The sequence below is a fragment of the Adiantum capillus-veneris genome, chromosome 24, assembly GCF_014529385.1.
Source record: "Adiantum capillus-veneris isolate H3 chromosome 24, ASM1452938v2, whole genome shotgun sequence".
Lineage (NCBI taxonomy): Eukaryota > Viridiplantae > Streptophyta > Polypodiopsida > Polypodiales > Pteridaceae > Adiantum > Adiantum capillus-veneris.
The window spans coordinates 54,236,171-54,255,836 of NC_140954.1; the positions used below are offsets into that span (position 1 = coordinate 54,236,171).

At 45.7% G+C, this 19,666-nt stretch overlaps 1 protein-coding gene across 1 annotated transcript in view; it reads right to left on the bottom strand.

The window, feature by feature from the left end:
* Positions 1-903: 903 nt before the first annotated feature.
* The window catches only part of LOC147426386 (CRS2-associated factor 1, mitochondrial-like), a 37,014-nt gene continuing 18,251 nt past the window's right edge, over positions 904-19,666 (bottom strand). The window contains exons 3-5 of the mRNA XM_086498793.1: positions 2,331-2,556; positions 2,122-2,249; positions 904-2,026 (exon numbers count right to left, since the gene is read on the bottom strand). Of these exons, the coding sequence (XP_086354919.1) occupies positions 1,574-2,026; positions 2,122-2,249; positions 2,331-2,556 (807 nt within the window). The 3' untranslated portion in view covers positions 904-1,573. The remainder of the gene's footprint in view (positions 2,027-2,121; positions 2,250-2,330; positions 2,557-19,666) is intronic.

The window sequence follows — 19,666 nt, forward strand, 5'->3', positions numbered from 1 at the left end:
ATCCCTCCTTTTGCCTCCGCACTTTCTTAGCCGGGTGTTCCAAATGGGATCTACCATTGGGCGCATGTAGGCCGTCCAATGCACATTTGTAAATTTGGGAAGCTTTGTAAATTGGGGCTAAAAGTAGGCTTGTAAGTCTGGCCCAGATAGCATCCCTTGCCTTGAACCCAAGACCTCCCCTACGCAAGCCATGTGCTCTAACTACTATAACCACATGCATTTAATGTATAGGGATACAGGTCTCATACTGTGAATGCGACGGATTTTTAAATTCGGGCCACCCCAGGCCGCCAGATCAGACAGCCCACGATCTACGAGCCCCTCCCAATTTTTGCCTCCACCGTTGATCCCACTTGAACTCTTTAGGACTGTTTAGGAGTCCATCAATTTGTCTGCCATCTCGGGATCCATTTTTTAACCCCATGGTTACAGTTAACTTTTCAGGCCAAACTTTTCATCTGATTGGTAGCAAGCTATGGCTCAAGACTGAGCAGAGCTCTCCACCAACATGCCACCTATATAAACCCTTTCATGCTTAAGACTAACCTTTAGTGTCACTATCAAAACCATTACCCTTGTTTCCAACCCAAAGAAATCCACAATCAAAAGAAAGCCTAAAATATATCATCCAATTTAACTGGGAGGTACAGTTTGTAAGACAGTAAACAAAAATTGAAAGGGTCTTTGAAAGAGGTTACAGATCTCAAGAAGTTTTCCATTGCTGTAAGGCGTAAATATATTCAAACAGCCTGCGCGCTGAACTAGAATTGACTGTCCATGAGAGAATAGGAGAGGATTTTCCCTCTCCGCAAGAACACACACACGGACGTGTGATGTAGAATGGAATTTGTCTGCAAAAATTGAGTGCACAACAATATATTTCACTTTCTGAATGTTTTTAACAGCTGAGGCCTCTCGGACGTGCACACCTGTGTGCGTGCGCGCGCGTGCGCTTGTGTGTGTGTTCTTTTGCTGCCCCGGGGGGGGGGGATGTTTTCTCTTTGCAACCCAATCATCGGGGTTACTGTCGCCGAAAGTTTGAACTCAAACTCTATAGTCTTCAGCACCTCTTTCTGCGGTATTTGAGTGTCATTGACAATCATACCAGACAGTGGTGAGCTCATGTTTGTCGCCAACTACAATTGCAATCTACTCTCCATTCTAATGAGGGCTCCATCTGGGGATGTCCTTAATACAGGAAGCTGTATAGATTCTTGGAAGATAGGATGATCGGAAATTCTGCGACTTCTCTACATTAAAGTTTGCACTCTTGAAGTCTCCAGGAGCTACTCTCGCCGCCTTCCAGCTTGCACAAAAGAAGTGGCAGTCGTCTTTCTTAAGGGACCAAAGAGGTGTGGCATACAGCCTTACCAGAATGGAAGCGGGTCATATTCACTGCAAATTCCTCAACTTGGGAATGTAACTCCTCAGAAGTGCGAGAGCCACGTTAGCTGCTGCAAATAACTCCACTCACATTGCAAACTAGGGGTATTGAACCCAAGGTCTTGCGTGTGGGACTTCAACCAGAAAAAATCATGCTCATTAATCTTCTCAACGAGGTTCAAGTGCCACCTCAAGTTCTATATGTATTGTCATCATTAACAACAGTTTCCTGGTAATGATTATCATCCTCACCAACAGTTTCATTATCAGTGGCAAGACTAGCATCCTCACTGTCCGTTTCATCTACAAACTTGATTTCATCACCGGATGTATCATCCTCATCAGCAGTTTCATCATTGATAGCAAGACTAGCATCCTCATCGTCCGTATCATCTTCAACACCGACTCTGTCAATAGCAGCTGCTAATGGTTGAGAAGAAGGTGATCGATGTTCTCCTGATGTTGGTGCTACAGTACATTCACCAACAGCTTGCTGCTCTTCCATGGAGTCATTGTTACCAGAAGATATGGTACCAGCCTCCCTTGCAGGCAATTCTTCCTTCGCTTCGCAACCCCACTCCTTGCCTTTCCAAAGGAGTATTTGATCCTCTTGAAAGGATAATACGACACAAGGAACTAGATCCTGCATTGTAGCAAGTAGAAGTTGTAAAAGGGCCCCAATAACCACTTTTTTAGCAACAGTCAGTTTGATTAACACCATACTCAGCTAGATCTTACCCTGAGCTTTGCCCCAATTTTCTTATAATCTGGCCTATTCACTGCTCTGCAATCGATTCTTACAAGATCATCTTCTTTAAAGCCTTCTCTTACAGTTTCAACAAGATCACCATAGTACCCATTCTTGGCTGCAATAAAGAGATGCGCACTCATGGACATCATCTTAAGTAGTATTAACCCCAATGAAAAGCAGACTTTTAAAACCTTACCTAGCCTGCATACAGGCAGGAGCTCACGGCCACGCTTTCTCAAAGCATTTGCTGCTTGACGTTTCAAACCCCCTGGAGCGTCAGTGACCAACTTGGGATATATAGGGGAATGAGGCCTCCAAAGCATTCGAGGAATGAAGGGCCTGTCCTTATTATTGTAGTAGCGACCCCTGAAGACGTGCAGAGTACCTCCAGCTCTATGTATTACTTTTCCACCAGTTTTGTCCTGTCAAGCAAAGCTTAGTCTAAAAGTTGATTACAAGATAAACTCTGACACAATCACAGATGAAATTGGAAACATGCCATCAAATAACCGTCAACAACTTTGACACAGAAAAAGATGTTCATTGAGCTTTGAACAAAGAGTAGCTGTCAATGAAAACATGTTAAAAAACTCTAGAGGTATCCTATGGCACGTGCTTGGACAACAGCTTCACAGACCTATTCAATGTTAGATGTCGACATAAGCTTAACCCACCATGTGCCTGGACAACAGGATCACAACTTACTAATGAGGCATGTGAAAATCATAAAATCCTTGATTTTGGATTGTGCCTTGTAATGTCGTCTATAATCAGAGTAGGAGCACCTAACACCCATAACCAACTTGTCCAAACTAAGCTCTTAAATTAACTCACAGCTTGACACAGTTTGCATGTTCTTAACAAAATTTACACACCCCACTTAAGGCGAAGGTATCCAAACTAGGGTCTTACTTAGAGTAATCCTTTTAAAATTGGGAAATTACTCCCGCGAGGGCCAGTTGCTCAAAATATCTGCAAGCTCACAAATTCATAAAACGACAACAGAGAACATTACTTTTATCTAGATGAGAAAAGCACTAGCCCCAAAACCAGCAGCCCCTGAAAGATTTCTACAAGGATAAAGTGCGGGGTAGCCCTTGGCCTGTTTATGTAGGCTCCAATAGCACATCCCCAATATCTATATATATATATATATATATATATATATATATATATATATATATATATAGAGAGAGAGAGAGAGAGAGAGAGAGAGAGAGTGGGTGTGTGTGCGCGCGTGCGTGTGTGGGTGTGAGTGTGTGTGTGTGTGTGTGTGTGTGTGTGTGTGTGTGTGTGTGTGTGTGTGGGGGGGGGGGGGGGGTGTGAGAAATGAAATGAAATGTTATATTAACGTCTTCAAAAGGCCAGAATGACCTATGAGACCAAACTGATACAAAAGTGGTGAATCTGTTACAATGTCTGGGTACCTTAGTACTAAAGTACTAAGTGTGAAAAGTGTGAAAATAAATGTGAAAAACTAAATACAAAGTATTAAATAAACTTCTTAGGAGCATTCTGGGTGTCTGGCTAGAATGCTTCTAATCCTTTGTTGTAGTCTCCTCCGGTGAAGTGTGCTTCTGCATCTCGGTCGTGGTCGTCTCGATTTCCTAAGCTCAATCGCCCTGTCAATGAGGGTGCCTTTGGTATGAATGTGGGTACTCCTTTGTGCTGGCTGCTGGCCTCTTGCTTTTCCTTCCACTCTTGCTTCTCTCGATCCGAAGAAATCTGTGAGAGAGAGAGAGAGAGAGAGAGAGAGAGAGAGAGAGAGAGGACATGTTTTTCCTGCAGTTGTCAAAAGGACGTCATACCTTCTTGGTCCAAGAGCACCCATGAACCCATGATCAGATTTGAAGTGCAGGTTTTACAAGAGGATAACTTTTGGACGAGGAAGGCTGCCTTTGATATCATACAAGAGCATACAATGATCAAGGCCAGATGTTACAAACATAACAGACAGTTTGCAAATTTGTTTGAGAGACAGTTTGGTGATGGCTTCAGAAGTTGGTTTGGTCAGAGAGATGTGCATCTTGGTACCTTCCCTTAGCTTTTGTGGCGGTCGAAAACATGGTTACTTCACCTCTCTTACAATATGATCGTGCCAGCAGCCATAGATCTGCATCCTTTTTTGGGGTACAACATCCAGACATGATAGAATCGATGTGGATGATTTTGGAGGCATAACCCAGGTGTTTTACAGTCCCTTGGCTCCATGAGCTGCTACAGGAGGTTTCTTTCAGCGGATACTTTATTACACTCAGGTAGCTAGCACTGGACTTCGTGGTTTCACTACATCACCCAAGGCAGACAGTATAAAGAGACAGAGACGCCTGAAGGAGAGACCTTGAGCTCTGGTTTTACAGTCCCTTGGCTCCATGAGCTGCTACAGGAGGCTTCTTTCAGCGGATACTTTATTACACTCAGGTAGCTAGCACTGGACTTCGTGGTTTCACTACATCACCCAAGGCAGACATATAAAGAGACAGAGACGCCTGAAGGAGAGACCTTGAGCTCTTGTTCTTTTCCAAAGAAAAAGATCCTTCTATTAGTTAATAAAAACTGCCCAGCGGGCTACAAACTGCCCCGATGAGAAGGGGCTACATCAGAATGTGGGGAGACTCTCCCAATGAAAAAATGAGATATGTACAATGACGGCCAAATCAGGATATGGGTGGAGGAAACAACCACACAAGTGGCCGGTCATGCCATCTAGAAGCCCCATGCACCATGGTGTAGAAAGCCCTGGACACCAGATTCGTAGGAATGTCTCGCCCCGTTCCCACATACGGTCGGAGCTGCCCTGAAGCCTCTCAAACTGTCCTCTTTAAGTGTATGGATCAGCTCCAGCCAGATATCTCATACAGTCTCCACTGGTGAGATGGGGCAGGCCTCTAAGATGCTGAAGCAACGGGCTCTCCAAATAAACCAAAGAGTCAGGCTGCAGATGAGCTCCCCACAAAGCTCTCTATCACTGCTCCACTCCTGAGGTGTAAGCTCTGGCGGGCTAGAGAGTAGGCCGGCCCTTCTGTATCACAATCATCCCGCTAGCTGAAGACAGCTCAAAACGAAGTGCTGGTCCCATGAGGGTGGACCAGGTAGCAGAACCCCAAGTGTACTGCCCAGCTGACGACAAGGCTGGCATTAGCCGTACAATCCGAAGCCAAGCCTGTTGCGCCATGGGCAGTCCCAAAGACAATGCCGCTTTGACTCAAATAGGTGGTCATAAGCGGCACAGCACGCCGGATGGCCATTGTAGAACAACCAACTTCCATCTATGGTAGCTCGATGGGCGACTAGCCACTGGAACATGGTGACTCTCCTCGGTTGTCTGCTCTCTCACAAGTGCCCCTAGAAGTCTGTAGGAACTCAAATGTGCGACCCTCCCCCTCCACTGACCTGTTGCAGCAGGGTGGGCCTCCCTCCGAGCAGCCAGTATGTGACACTCCAGTCGTGCTGTGTACCGGAACAAAGGGATCCTTGGGTGATCGTCGGCTGAAGCAAAAGGATCCCGCCAAAACCTCTCCTGTCACGAGGACGCGGCAACTGTTAACTATGTCCCGAGGACGTGGCAACTGCTAACCTTAGTTGTTGGTTTCTTTCCAATGATTTGTGTTTTATCTTTGAAACCCTCTTTTTGAAGTTGCAAATGGTCGGACATTGTATGGCCAATGTGAACGGTAGTTTCACCCGCAGACCGGAGGTGGGTCGGCACTGGAATTCATATAGTAAGAGGATGTCTAGGCTCAGTTCAAGATCATGTAGGTCTCCCCGTCGCACTTAGCAAGTTGGTTGGATACTAGGAAGTGAACTCAATAAAGGCATAAAGCCAAGGTGGGTCACCAAAGGAAAGTACCCGACAGTTGGGCCACATTGCATTTTTGGATGCGGTCCCAATGAGGATAGACGGTCAAAAGACCGGTGGGAGCCCAACGGAAGCATCTCCTAAAAATTAGGGAACTACTATTTTGGGCCATGAAATCTGTTCGCGTCATTATCTCCGGAATGACAAGGGGAACATTTTAGAACTCTGCCGCAAAGTCAACTGAGCAAGCAGTCGGGAGATTTTTAGGCGGCAAGCCCAAAACAGGAAATTGCTTATAAACGCGCCAAGTGGCACAATTTGGTGCACTTTCCTCTTGTAGAAAAATGGGCGCTGATTAGGTCTCATTTGTTGCCTGCCACAGGTTAAGAGCTATTGACTGCAAGCTTTCCCTCTCATGTACAGTGTGGTGCAAGAAGTCATGTCTTGCACACCTCACACTGCTCTCTCTCTTCCCTATGTGCAGTAATTTGATGCCCCACAAGAGGACTCTTCATTTGACTCACGTACAGCTGTGTGGTTACATGCGTTTTTGCTGAGGCAAGAGCCTCTCTGAGCAGGAACAAGAGTAGCTACCTGCTACTCCAAAAGCAGGCACCAGTGAGGGTGATAACCTCACCGTACAGGTGCGATTTCAGCGCTGGTTATGCGCTGTATTTTGACTGCTTTTCAGCCATATGGACGCCAAAACCATTGAGAACAGTGCCCCACTGCTAGGGGGCAGTTCAGGGACTGTTTAGGGCTGAAAACAGGGCAAAAACCAGTAACTACAGCGTGCTGAATTTACTGTTTTTGGGCAGGCATCAGAGGGTTTATGTCAGTGGAAGCGAGTTCCAGCAGAGAATTGGTTTCGGGCAAGTTTTGGGGCTGTTATGCTACCGAAATTTTGCCATAACATGTAGTATCTAGCTGGATACAATTAAAGGATTCGCGGGACTCTTCTTTGGAATTTACCCTCCTAAAGAATAAAGAAATACCAAAAGGGCGCCAATTTTGGGGCCTACAAGTCGTGTGTGTGCTTAAGTGTTAATCCCTGTCTCGCAGGTTACCTTTGCAAAGTGCTCTCTGTGTGTGTCTTTTGGGTGAAAGCCAAAGCCTACCGCCCCACGGGCCGGTTTCAAGGTTCCGTTGCCGGGACATCAATCACTTTTTCCTCAAGAAGTGAGCCTCGGTTGTTTTGGGTAAAGACACAGAGTACAGGAACACGGGATTACACTATGGCCGACAAAGGGAAGGGCATTATGGAGGAGGGTTCCTCTTCGAAGGACAGACAGGAAATTCCTATGGTGTTCGAGATTGGCGAGAGCTCACGGCCACGTCAGTTCGTACCTCCTTTTGATGTGAATGTCCCTCCAGTGCAGGGCTTTATGGCTGGGCAACTCGAGGATGATGCGTTCAGGTTGCCGCGGTGAATGCGTTTTCGCGACTGGTACAAAACCCAAGGTTTATGGAGTTCTTGCAAACGCCACCAGTGCCACAAAATAGGCAACCTACACCGTGAACAAAGCTTGTTGAGGCTCAAGCCCAAGTATTTCATGCATCTCAGCAGGATAAAGAACACTCGCATGTTGCGGAGTCAGGGGCTCCAAAACAGGTTCCTCCCGTCCTTAAAGAGGCGGTTATGACGCCTATTTCACAAGCTATGCAAGTTCAGCCCGCCACCTTTCAGAGCCCACATGTTGTCTTGAATGGACAGGGAACTGGTTACCAAACAATGCATCCAGTTTTTCCACCACCCACGGTACATCTTGGGTATTTCGGAGGTGGATCTGTGTTCCAGAGTATGGCTGGTTATGCGCCTGGAAGTCAGTCGTACATGCCAGGAACAGTGTTTGGGGGTATGAAAGGAATGATGCCAAACCCCATGTATGGTAGCATCGGCATGCAACAAGGTTTTCAGAGCAACCAGGGCGAGTTTGGGGTGCCACAGGCTCATTTTGGCATGGCTGGTTTTTCTGGACAGCAGCCAGATGATATGGCACATCTGACGCAAAATGTTAATGGCCAAGATGTGTCGATGATGCCTACTACAGTGCCCATGTTGCAGACTATTCCTTATGACAATTTGGGGGCACTCGAAAAGCCGAAAGCTTACAAAGAAGGTGGTGCAACTGTGAAGTTCAACACTTTCAGTGGCTTCGAGGATAAAGCAAAGGCTCTCACTTTCCTCCAACAGTTTGATACAGCTTATGCAGGAGGGAATTTTATAAAGGCCTCTAAGGTCAAGAAAGCTGTCACTTTCTTGAAGGACAATGCGCTTACATGGTGGACGACATTGTTAATGCAAGGACAAGCACTCGCCACATAGGTCTACTTTAAGCAAATGTTTGCATCTGCTTGGCTGTCAAATGAATTTGAAGGCGACGTCATGACAGATTGGCACCAGCTTACTTCGGCTACATCAAGAGCTTGCTGGAGTACAATCAAAGGTTTTGTAAAGCGTTACTCTCAGTGACCTCCTACAGATTTGTGCCATTGACAAAGCAGATAGAGGAGTATTGTTGTGGGCTGCCTAAAGGGCTTCAGGACTATTGTACCAAGAACAAAGTAGCTACCCTCACCTAGCTCATGGAAGTTGCTAACACTGGTCTTGCCTTGTTGAAAGGAGAGGATAGTGGGTTTCCGAGCAACGAGAAAGGAGGGCAACAAAAGAAAAATTCAACGAAGAAGCCCTTTGTGAAAACGGCTCCTGAAGCGTCACAGGGGTCAGAAAAGGCCACCAAAGATAAGGATTCAGCCGGGACTTTTGGAGCGCAGGCAAAGAAACAGAAAAGGAAGCCCTTTGTGCGTAAGTCGCTCAGCCGGGACTTTTGGAGCGCAGGCAAAGAAACAGAAAAGGAAGCCCTTTGTGCGTAAGTCGCTCGAGGAAAGAAGGTCCTAATGGCTGAAAACAAATGCTTTATATGCGAGCAGCCTGGTCACTTTGCTACGAATTGTCCACAAAGGAAAAGACCAACTGACTCAGATGATAAAGAAGACCAGAAAGGCAAGAAGCCTAAACCCACGGCAGTTTTGATGCCAGATATGGGGGTGACAGGCCCAGTACAAATGCCAACGAGTTATGCAGAGCATGGGTAAAGTTAGAGATCAGATGGCACTCGATCCAGGTGCCAAAGCAAACTTTATCTCACCAAAGTTAGCTATGAAGCCGGGCATCAAAGCTGAAGAGATGGGGTACATGGCAGAGGTAGGGTTGGCATATCCCAACCACTCAGAGTGTGTTGCTCCCATTATTGGAAAGCTGCGTCTACATATTCAGTCATATATAGACACAAAAGACTTTCATATCATGCCATTGGAAGGGTGCGATGCGCTACTTGGAATTATGTGGATGTTCAGAGCACGCCATTACTCCCATTATTGGAAAGCTGCGTCTACATATTCACTCATATGTAGACACAGAAGACTTTTATATCATGCCATTGGAAGGGTGCGATATGCTACTTAGAATTCCGTGGATGTTCAAAGTACATGGCGTGCTGCATGCCTTTGGCGAGACGATCACCCTTCAACATAGGGGCAAAACTCATGTTTTGGCTGTAAAGCTCAGAGGGTAGTCTGTCCCTATTGTATCTACTTCGGCTATCACTTCTATAATAAAGAATTATCTTTCTGTGTACTAGATTTTTGCACGTGATGTCTCAGATAATTGTCAATCAAATCTATCTGTGTTAGATAAAGAAAGGTCAGAATTTTTGCAAAAGTTTAGTGACTGTTTTTCTGATTCATTACCGTCGCAATTGCCGCCAAAGAGACCTGAGGACCATCGGATAGATTTGGTGCCAGGGTGTAGCCCACCAAATAGACCTCCCTACAGGATTAGCGCGGTGCAGCAAAAAGAGATTATGGACCATGTTGAGGAGTTATTAGAGAAGCGGTTGATTCACCCTAGTTCTTCACCCTTTTGCTCCGCAGTGCTCCTAGTGCAGAAAAAGGATGGCTCATGGTACATATTATTCCTAGAATTGATGATATTCTCAATCGTTTAGAGGGTGCTGCAATTTTCAGCAGGATAGACCTTAAGAGTGGGTATCATCAGATTCGTGTAAGGCCAGAGGATGTGCACAAGACTGCGTTTAGAACAACATTTGGTCTTTATGAGTTTCTAGTGATGCCGTTTGGGCCAACAAATGCTCTTGCCACGTTCAACAGAATGATGGACTGGATTTTCCGCTTGCATCAACAGTTTGTTGGGATGTTCCTCGATGACATGATAGTCTATTCGAAGAATGAAGAGGAGCATAGGCGTCACTTGACCACTGTGTTCGAAGAGCTGCACAGTCACAAGCTACTTGTCAATCCTAAGAAAAGTGAATTCTTCTTGGAAGAGATCCACTTTCTTGGCCACAGTCTCAAAGGATGGTGTCAAAATGGATCCCACAAAGGTCGAAGCTATTAAGACATGGCCAGACTTGAAGACTGTGCACGATGTCAGAAGCTTCTTGGGATTGTGTTCCTACTATAGAAGGTTTATCAGGAATTTTGCAGAGATAGCATCATCTCTTCACACTTTGCAAAAGAAAGAGGTCGCTTTCAGATGGACCCAAAAAGAGATTTCAGCTCTTAGTCTCTTAAAGGAAAAGTTGACTTCAGATCCGGTAATTGTTTTGCCAGATCTCAGAAAGTCATTTGTGGTCCAGTGTGACACGTGTGGCAGTAGCATTGGAGCAGTGCTAATGCAAGATGGACGGGTAGTAGCTTACAAAAGCCGAATTTTGCAAGGGCCAGAGAAGACTATGCAAGTCTATGAGAAAGAGCTCTTGGTCGTGATTCATGCGCTTTCTAGCTAGAAGCACTACCTCTTAGGTGCTGATTTTGTTGTCCAAACAGACCATCAGACCTTGCGATACTTCTTGACACAGTCAAAGCTATCCGAAAAGCATATGCGATGGACAAACATCCTTTCTATGTTCCACTTCCAGATTATGCATGTCGAAGGCAAGAAGCATGTTGTGGCTGATGCGTTATCAAGGAAGCCACAAATTTCAGCTGTGTCAATTCCTTATCATCATGAGTTAGATGACATGAAGGAACAGTATGCTACTGATGAAGATTTTGCAAGGATCTTTGAACAGTTGCAAGAGAAGCAACATCATGAGCACTACCTCCTCAAAGATGGTTTTATGATGATGCATGGCAAACTTTGTATCACTAGGCCAATGCGACATAAGGTCATGGAAGAGATTCATGTCCCACCGTATGCAAGGCATCGTGGTATTGATGCGACAGTTAAAGCGGTAGAGACATTCTTCTACTGGCCTACCTTGAGGAGAGATGTGGTGTAAGGTGCAGCAGAATGAATGTTTGCACTTTGCTCAAGACGAGTGCTCCGAACTGTGCTCAAGGTTCCTTTTGTTCTTATGGAAGGTAGAGCCTTCCGTTCTTAATGAGACAGTGCTATGATCACAAACAAAGTGAATGGACACTGTATGTGCAAGTGTATGAGACTGAAAGATAGAGAGAAGAGAGATATGACACCAGAGACGTTGTAAAACCCTCCTCCGAAGTCCCCACTCTTGTCGGCGAGAGTGGTCTACTTACGATTGCACAATCTGGTACAAATGGTATGCATGAGACTGATGCAAGTCTAGGCTATGTCGACGATAACGACGGTGATGACGAAGTCAACCTAAGGGCTGAAATCTGCAATCTTTCTACTGCTGTCCAAAAACGCTATGGGCTGAAATCTGCTAATCTTCTATCTGCTGAATTATGACTCTATGTCGATGACGATGTCGATGGCGACGATGCGACGACGACGCGCTGAAAACGCAGATGCTGAAATCTGTGTTTTCCGGGCTGAAACTGTAAACCTTGCGGAAACTCACCGTGCGGCGAGGAACTGCTGCGGGAAGGTGAGATCTGCGAGGTTCGAGACTTGATCTGCGGGTACTAACTGCTGAAAACTGAAAATGCTGATGTTCCTTGACTTTCGGTCGCAGGGAATCTGCAAAACGCTCGGGTCTGTAGCAGATGCAAAAACGCTAGGGCTGAAAATCTGTGTTTCTGTCGCCGTGGCTCTGCAAATGCAAAACGCTAGGGCTGATCTGAGGTGCTACTGCTGCCGGAATCTGCAAGTGCAAATCGCTGGCTGATCTGGTCCAAAAACGCTAGGCTGTTGCTGTGGAGCAAAAACGCTAGGTCTCTTGGGGGGGTTCTGCTCGGGTTCTGCTGAGAAGGTGCCTGTTGAGCATGTGCTCCTGCTGCCTCTTCTGCCATTTAGTGCTAACTTGGGTTTGCTTATATACAAACTTAGCAAAATTGCCCTACCTACTTTTGTTGGAAAGTCACTTAAATTAATAAGTGAAAAATGTCAAAAATAGGAAAAATACTAAAATCACTGGAAAATTCCCCTGACTGATTCTGAGGGATTCTGATGGGAATGCTTATGATCATGCTATCATGCTGTGTGCAACCAGAGGATATGCATCTATGCTAAGTGACTGGGCATGCACGGTCTACAAATAGACTCACAAAAGTGCCAGATCACTTCTAAATCTAGACAGACTTGACTGAACTGAACCCTGATCATGTTGTAGCTTGTCCACGGACACATAGGGTTGGATGTGTCACGTGACATCCCCTCCTTTTCAAAGTGAGGTACTGGTACCGAACTATATGGCGTCGAGGGAGATCGCCAATAGCATCCGGAATCCTCGAAGGGATTCTTCGCCAGCCCACTCTGATGTGTGGGTCGTGCGGTACTTGAACTTCATAAAGGTCTGCAACGCTTGCTTCTTTGGGCCGCGCCGAAAGCGGCACAAAGTCTTCTGTGGCTCCTTCGATGCTTCAACTTCGTCTAGAGTCGTGCCTTTTTCGTCTTCAAGAATCTCCATGGCTGAAAATTCCTGAAACCATTTCCAACACAAAAACATGAACATACCCATTCCATGTAAAGTGCGTGGAAAATATCTTGTCTTCCTGAAAGCCTGTGCATGCAATGTAGATGAACATAGAGACGGAGTGACAACCCGTTCATCAAACACATGCAAACAATGAGATCGAATCTTTCTCTGATGATCTAGAGCAAATTGTGGCAAAACACAATGGAAATGCCCATGCTTGGTGCTCAATCTTTCTTGTGCTCTTTCTACGAATGTATCATGCCAAGGAAGAGACATGGAATGCGACTTCCTTCCATACATACTTTTCAGCTTTTCATGAAAAATCCGCATACATTCGTGCTCATCCATGAGAGAAACGTGCTCAACATACAATATGCCATGCCTAGGAAAAGGGATCACATAAAGACGCTGACTAAAATACAAGAAACGGTCACGAATGAAACACAATGCGTCCGTATCAATCATGCGAACACATAAAACTTCCTATGAGGGTTCTTTGGACCTAGGCTCGAGAGCCAAGATCGGGTCTTCCTGAATGATCGAATCGTCCTGTGGGGGTTCTTTAGACCTCAACTCGAAAGCCAAGATCGGTTCTTCGTGATTGATCGAATCTACAACGAGGTTAGCTTCGCTGTCTGTGTCTGCACTTAAGAAATAAGTCGCAAGAACTCTAGCATGCGTCGCTCGCTCTATTCTTGTCTTGCCTTTCTTTCTGCTTCTCTTTCTGCTTTGTCTTCTGCGTGTCTGTGTTTCATTTCTGCATTTCTTGATTCGCGTTCTAAATTCTATTTCAAGAACAATTGCTCCAAAGCCTCCATAGGAGTTAGTGCAATCCTTGACGTAGATGTGGAAAGGGGAGGGTCGGAAAAACCTCCTGGTGGGGAAAATTCTTCTTCGCCTCTCTCATGCTCATCACCTCCAAGCGAAGTATCCATTCCGCTTCGAGTGATGACCATTCTAAAGTCGTGGGTTCTTGTGGTCTTGGGTTCTTAAGTTCACGAGGAACTTGGGTTCTTGCGGGTTCTTGCGGGTTCTTAAGTTCACGAGGAACTTGGGTTCTTGAGGGTCTTGAGGTTCTTGAGGTTTTCTTTCGCTTGCAAACCGCGTTTGAGAAGGATCTTCTCTTCACCCGAGTTCTACTCTTTTCCGCAGGCGCACCCCTTGGCGGCCTTGCGCTCACACCAAGGTTGCTTTTTCCCACCTCACGTCGATTGGCCGGCCGCTAAGTGCACAGTCCGCTCTCAATGAGTGAAAAGAGACACAAGGGGAGGCTGGACAAGCCCTTCTTTCCTCGGATTCCTGTCACTCTTCAAAAACACGATTAGGAATCAACACGCCCAACCGAACTTGGGTTCGTGCGACTTCAACAAGCCAAAAAAAATCATGTGATCCTTCTGGTTCTTTCCTTGAGTGATACAGAACACTGCCAAAGCTCTGATACGAATGTTAGGTGCAAGGGAATGAATGTTTGCGCTTTACTCAAGATGAGTGCTCCGAACTTTGCTCAAGATGAGTGCTCCGAACTTTGCTCAAGGTTCCTTTTGTTCTTATGGAAGCTAGAGCCTTCCGTTCTTAATGAGAGAATGTTATGATCACAAACAAAGTGAATGGACACTGTGCATGCAAGTGTATGAGACTAAGAGATAGAGAGAAGAGAGATACGACACCCGAGACGTTGTAAAACCCTCCTCCGAAGGCCCCACTCTCGTCGACGAGAGTGGTCTACTTATGATTGCACAATCTGCTACAAATGGTATGCATGAGACTGATGCAAGTCTAGGCTATGTCGACGTTGACGACGGTGATAACGAAGTCGATTTAAGGGCTGAAATCTGCAATCTTTCTACTGCTGTCCAAAAACGATATGGGCTGAAATCTGCTAATTTTCTATCTGCTCAATTCTGACTCTATGTCGATGGCGACGATGCGACGACGACGCGCTGAAAACGCAGATGCTGAAATCTACGTTTTCCAAGCTGAAACTGTAAACCTTGCGGGAACTGACCGTGCGGCGAGGAACTGCTGCGGGAAGGTGAGATCTGCGAGGTTCCAGACTTGATCTACGGGTACCAACTGCTCAAAACTGAAAACGCTGATGTTCCTTGACTTTCCGTCGCGGGGAATCTGCAAAACGCTAGGGTGTGTAGCAGATGCAAAAACGCTAGGGCTGAAAATCTGTGTTTCTGTCGCCGTGGCTCTGCAAATGCAAAACGCTAGGGCTGATCTGAGGTGCTACTGCTGCCGGAATCTGCAAGTGCAAATCGCTGGCTGATCTGGTCCAAAAACGCTAGGCTGTTGCTGTGGAGCAAAAACGCTAGGTCTCTTGGGGGGGTTTTGCTGGGGTTCTGCTGAGAAGGTGCATGTTGAGCATGTGCTCCTGCTGCCTCTTCTGCCATGTAGTGCTAACTTGGGTTTGCTTATATACAAACTTAGCAAAATTGCCGTACCTACTTTTGTTGGAAAGTCACTTAAATTAGTAAGTGAAAAATGTCAAAAATAGGAAAAATAGGCTAAAATCACTGGAAAATTCCCCTGACTGATTCTGATGGATTCTGATGGGAATGCTTATGATCATGCTATCATGCTGTGTGCAACCAGAGGATATGCATCTATGCCAAGTGACTAGGCATGCACGGTCTACGAATAGACTCACAAAAGTGCCAAATCACTTCTAAATCTAGACAGACTTGACTGAACTGAACCCTGATCATGTTGTAGCTTGTCCACGGACACAAAGGGTTGGATGTGTCACGTGACATGTGGATGCCTTTGTGCGAGCATGCCTGATTTGCCAAAAGGTCAAGTTTGACAGGCAAAAGGCACCAGGGTTGTTACAACCACTGCAGATTCCGGATAAGCCATGGAAAAGCATTGCTATGGACTTTATCTTTAATCTTCCAAGAACCCCAACAAGGAATGATAATATATGGACCATTATCTGCAGATTCAGTAAGCAGGCCCATTTTATCCCTGTCAGGAAGAAGATAAAATCTTAGCAGATGGCACGCTTGTTCATGTACAATGTCTTTAAGTACCATGGTATGCCACAATCGATTGTCAGTGATCGTGATCCTCGCATGACCAATTTGTTCTGAAGAGGATTGTTTGAGAACATGGGCACTACGCTCAAGTTCTCGTCTTTGTTTCATCCATATATACCTAGATGAATCCAGGATAAGCCCAGATTCACCCTTGAAGGAAAGTGCAAGGTATAGACCCATGGTAGTCACCCACAAGACGATATAAGCATCAGCTCCATCATGCATAGTATTGACTAAATACCACGACATCCCCACTAACGTCGTCAATGCCCAATAATGGGTGTAGAACTAGGTACTAACATATGCTCCCCAACACAACACACACACACACACACACATGAGCATACATCAACACAAAGTTCAACGTACTGAGTTTCTGTCATGACTCCGGAGATCAAGGGCAGACTCAGTCATAATGAAGCCTAGCACTAAAAGAAGCATGACATCGAAAAAATTAGCACAAATGAGGTAGTTGATAGGGCATACGCACCACAAAAGATAGAAAGAATTAGCACAATATCAACTGGTCGTAACTCAGACGGAAACTTCACAATGTGAAGTCTGCATGTCCGCTATACGACTAAAAAATATACCTAGATGAATCCAAGATAAGCCCAGATTCACCCTTGAAGGAAAGTGCAAGGTATAGACCCATGGTAGTCACCCACAAGACGATATAACCATCAGCTCCATCATGCATAGTATTGACTAAATACCACGACATCCCCACTAACGTCGTCAGTGCCCAATAGTGGGTGTAGAACTAGGTACTAACATATGCTCCCCAACACAACACACACCACACGCACACACACATGAGCATACATCAACACAAAGTTCAGCGTACTGAGTTTCTGTCACGACTCCGGAGATCAAGGGCAGACTCAGTCAGAAGAGGCTAATTCTAATGTCTTAGATCTGTTGAAATGCTAGGTGTCAAATAATAAGGGCAAGTGGGAACAGTATTTGCCTATGCTTGAGTATGCGTACAATAATACGGTGCATTTGTCGGATGGCAAAGCGCCTATTGAGATTGTTGAAGGCGGCAAAAAGGTTCCTCCCATTTTGCATACAAAGGACAAGATCTTTGAGGCAGATCGATATGTTGAGAACATGGATGAAATGTATAAGAAAATTAAAGTTGCCTTGGAGAAGAGTCAGGCAAAGCACAAAAAGGCTGCTGATCGTCACCGTCGTGAATTGTTGTTATCACCTGGTGATTGGGTTCTGTTAAGGTTTGAGAAGGCAAGGTTAAAGAAGATGAAGGGCAAGGAACGGTTGTTTCCTAAGCTTAGCATGCGTTACTATGGGCCTCAAGTACTTGACAAGATTAGCGATGTGGCTTACAAGCTGAAATTGCCTAATGCGTGGAAGATTCATAATGCGTTTCACGTGAGTTTTCTAAGACCCTTCGTGGGTAATGTGCCAGAGGATATGTCAGATGAGGATCAACCAGAAGTTGAGAAACTTGATGAGATCCTGATACCTGAGCAAGTTTTGGCACATAAGGTCAGAAAAGTTAAAGGACAGGTTGCAAGACGCTACTTGGTGAAGTTCAAGAACTATCCGCCTATGGATGCAAAGTGGATGGAAGAGCATGAACTGTCAGAGTCACCAAATGTATTGCAGCTTTACCTTTAAGCCTTTAGGTTACAACCTACTTATGCCCCAACCCAACGTGTGCAAAGGAGAGGTAATGATAGGGCTAGCACATCAAATGTACATATGAATTCAGTGTAAGTCTAGGCTATGTCGACGATGACGACAGTGATGACAAAGTCAACCTAAGGGCTGAAATCTGCAATCTTTCTATTGCTATCCAAAAACGCTATGGGCTGAAATCTGCTAATCTTCTATCTGCTAAATTCTGACTCTATGTCGATGACGATGTCGATGGCGACGATGCGACGACGACCTGCTGAAAACGCAGATGCTGAAATCTGTGTTTTCCAGGCTGAAACTGTAAACCTTGCGGGAACTGACCGTGCGGCCAGGAACTGCTGCGGGAAGGTGAGATCTGCTAGGTTCGGGACTTGATCTGCGGGTACTAACTGCTGAAAACTGAAAACGCTGATGTTCCTTGACTTTCCGTCACCGGGAATTTGAAAACGCTAGGGGCTGAAATCTGCAAATCTGCTATCTGGTGAATTCTGACACTATGTCGGCGATGACGGTGACGCGACGACGATGCGCTGAAAACGCAGATGCTGAAATCTGCGAACAGCGGGCTGAAACTGAAAACACTGGCTGATCTGAACGTGAGGCGAGGATCTACTACGGGGAGGTGAGATTTGCGAGGTTTGGAGCTACTGTTGCCGAGTCTAAGTGCTGAAAACTGAAAACGCTGATGTAATGGATGTTCTTGTCGTGGGGAATCTGCAAAACGCTAGAATGATCTGCAAGTTGCAAAAATGCTAGGCTGATCTTGTATCTGTTGCAAAAACGCTAGGCCTTCTGCTACAGAAACGCCAAGGCTGATCTGCAAAAGAAAAACGCTGGTTGGTCTTGATGGCTGAAAGCGCTAAGGAAATCTTCCGGTCACATTGAGAAGGTGCACTGCAAGTGTAGGTACTTCTTCTGCCTCTTCTGGCAGAAAGTACTAGCGCTAGTTTCCTTATATATTAACTTAGCCAATTTGCCCTACCCAGTTTCCCAACAGAGTCACTTATTAATAATAAGTGAAAAATAGCTAAAATAGGAAAAATGGGTTATGTGCACTATCACAAACTGGTGATGTGGTTGCCTAGTACAACTCACACACACACCCCTTTTGGCACGAACAATCCCGTGGAGAAAATTGGCTGAAATGCTGACGTGGCTGGCTGTACAGCAGCACCGAAAAAGTGGCGCACTTTGCGGAAATTCATCCACATGGCAGCATGTACGGATGCCCGCGTTTTACGGCGTTGATTATGGCAGCTTTTGCGTGGCCTCCTTTTCTACGAGAGAGAGAGAGAGAGAGAGAGAGAGAGAGAGAGAGAGAGAGAGAGAGAGAGAGAGAGCTTTTATTAAAGCCTTACACCTTATTTACCAAGTTGTAGCTTGTGAGAGATAGAAAGCTTTTGCTTTATTTTTGGCAAGGCTTTTGATTTTGAAGCTTTTGGGCTCTGCTTTTAACATCCTTTGTAAATCTATTTTATAGTGGCTTGGATATGCAACTACTCTAAGTGCCTGGACATGCACGGCTTGCGAACAGACTCCCGAAGGTGCCAAAACACTTCATAAGCTAACCTGAACCCTGGACCTGAAGTAGCTTGTCCACATGCACGGCAAAGTCGATACAATACGGATAGACTCGCGCTTCAATTTCACATCAAGTACAATTTTTCGGCGCTTTTCATTTGTCAATGTCGCTTTCTTCGCCCGATAAACGACCACCACGTTGTTCTTATAGTACCAAGGGACTCCAAGGAGGACATCACAACCTTCCAAGGGCATTATGTGGAAGTCCTCGCGCCCCAAATACCCCTGACAATGCAACCGAAGTTTGCCAATGACAGGTGTAATGGCTACGTCCCGTCCGGGTGCCACTAGAACTGCCTCTGCTTGTGGTCCCATCCGATCAGCTGTAATCACGAGCCGCGCCGCCAATTCAGGTGAAATGAAGTTTGCCTTGGCTCCTCCATCAAAGAAAATCAGGGCTTCTTGATCTTTTGCTTTGCCCCAAGCTCGGCAAAGTTCTGAACTTTCATCAATCCTGCTAGGGTCAGTACCCATGCAATCTGGAACCGGTCCTGCTTTCATCTTGCCTTTTCTGCCACGTTCCTCAGCTGCTCTCGAGACTCGAACTCTCTGGCCAGTCTTCATTCTGTTCTTGTTGTACCTTTTT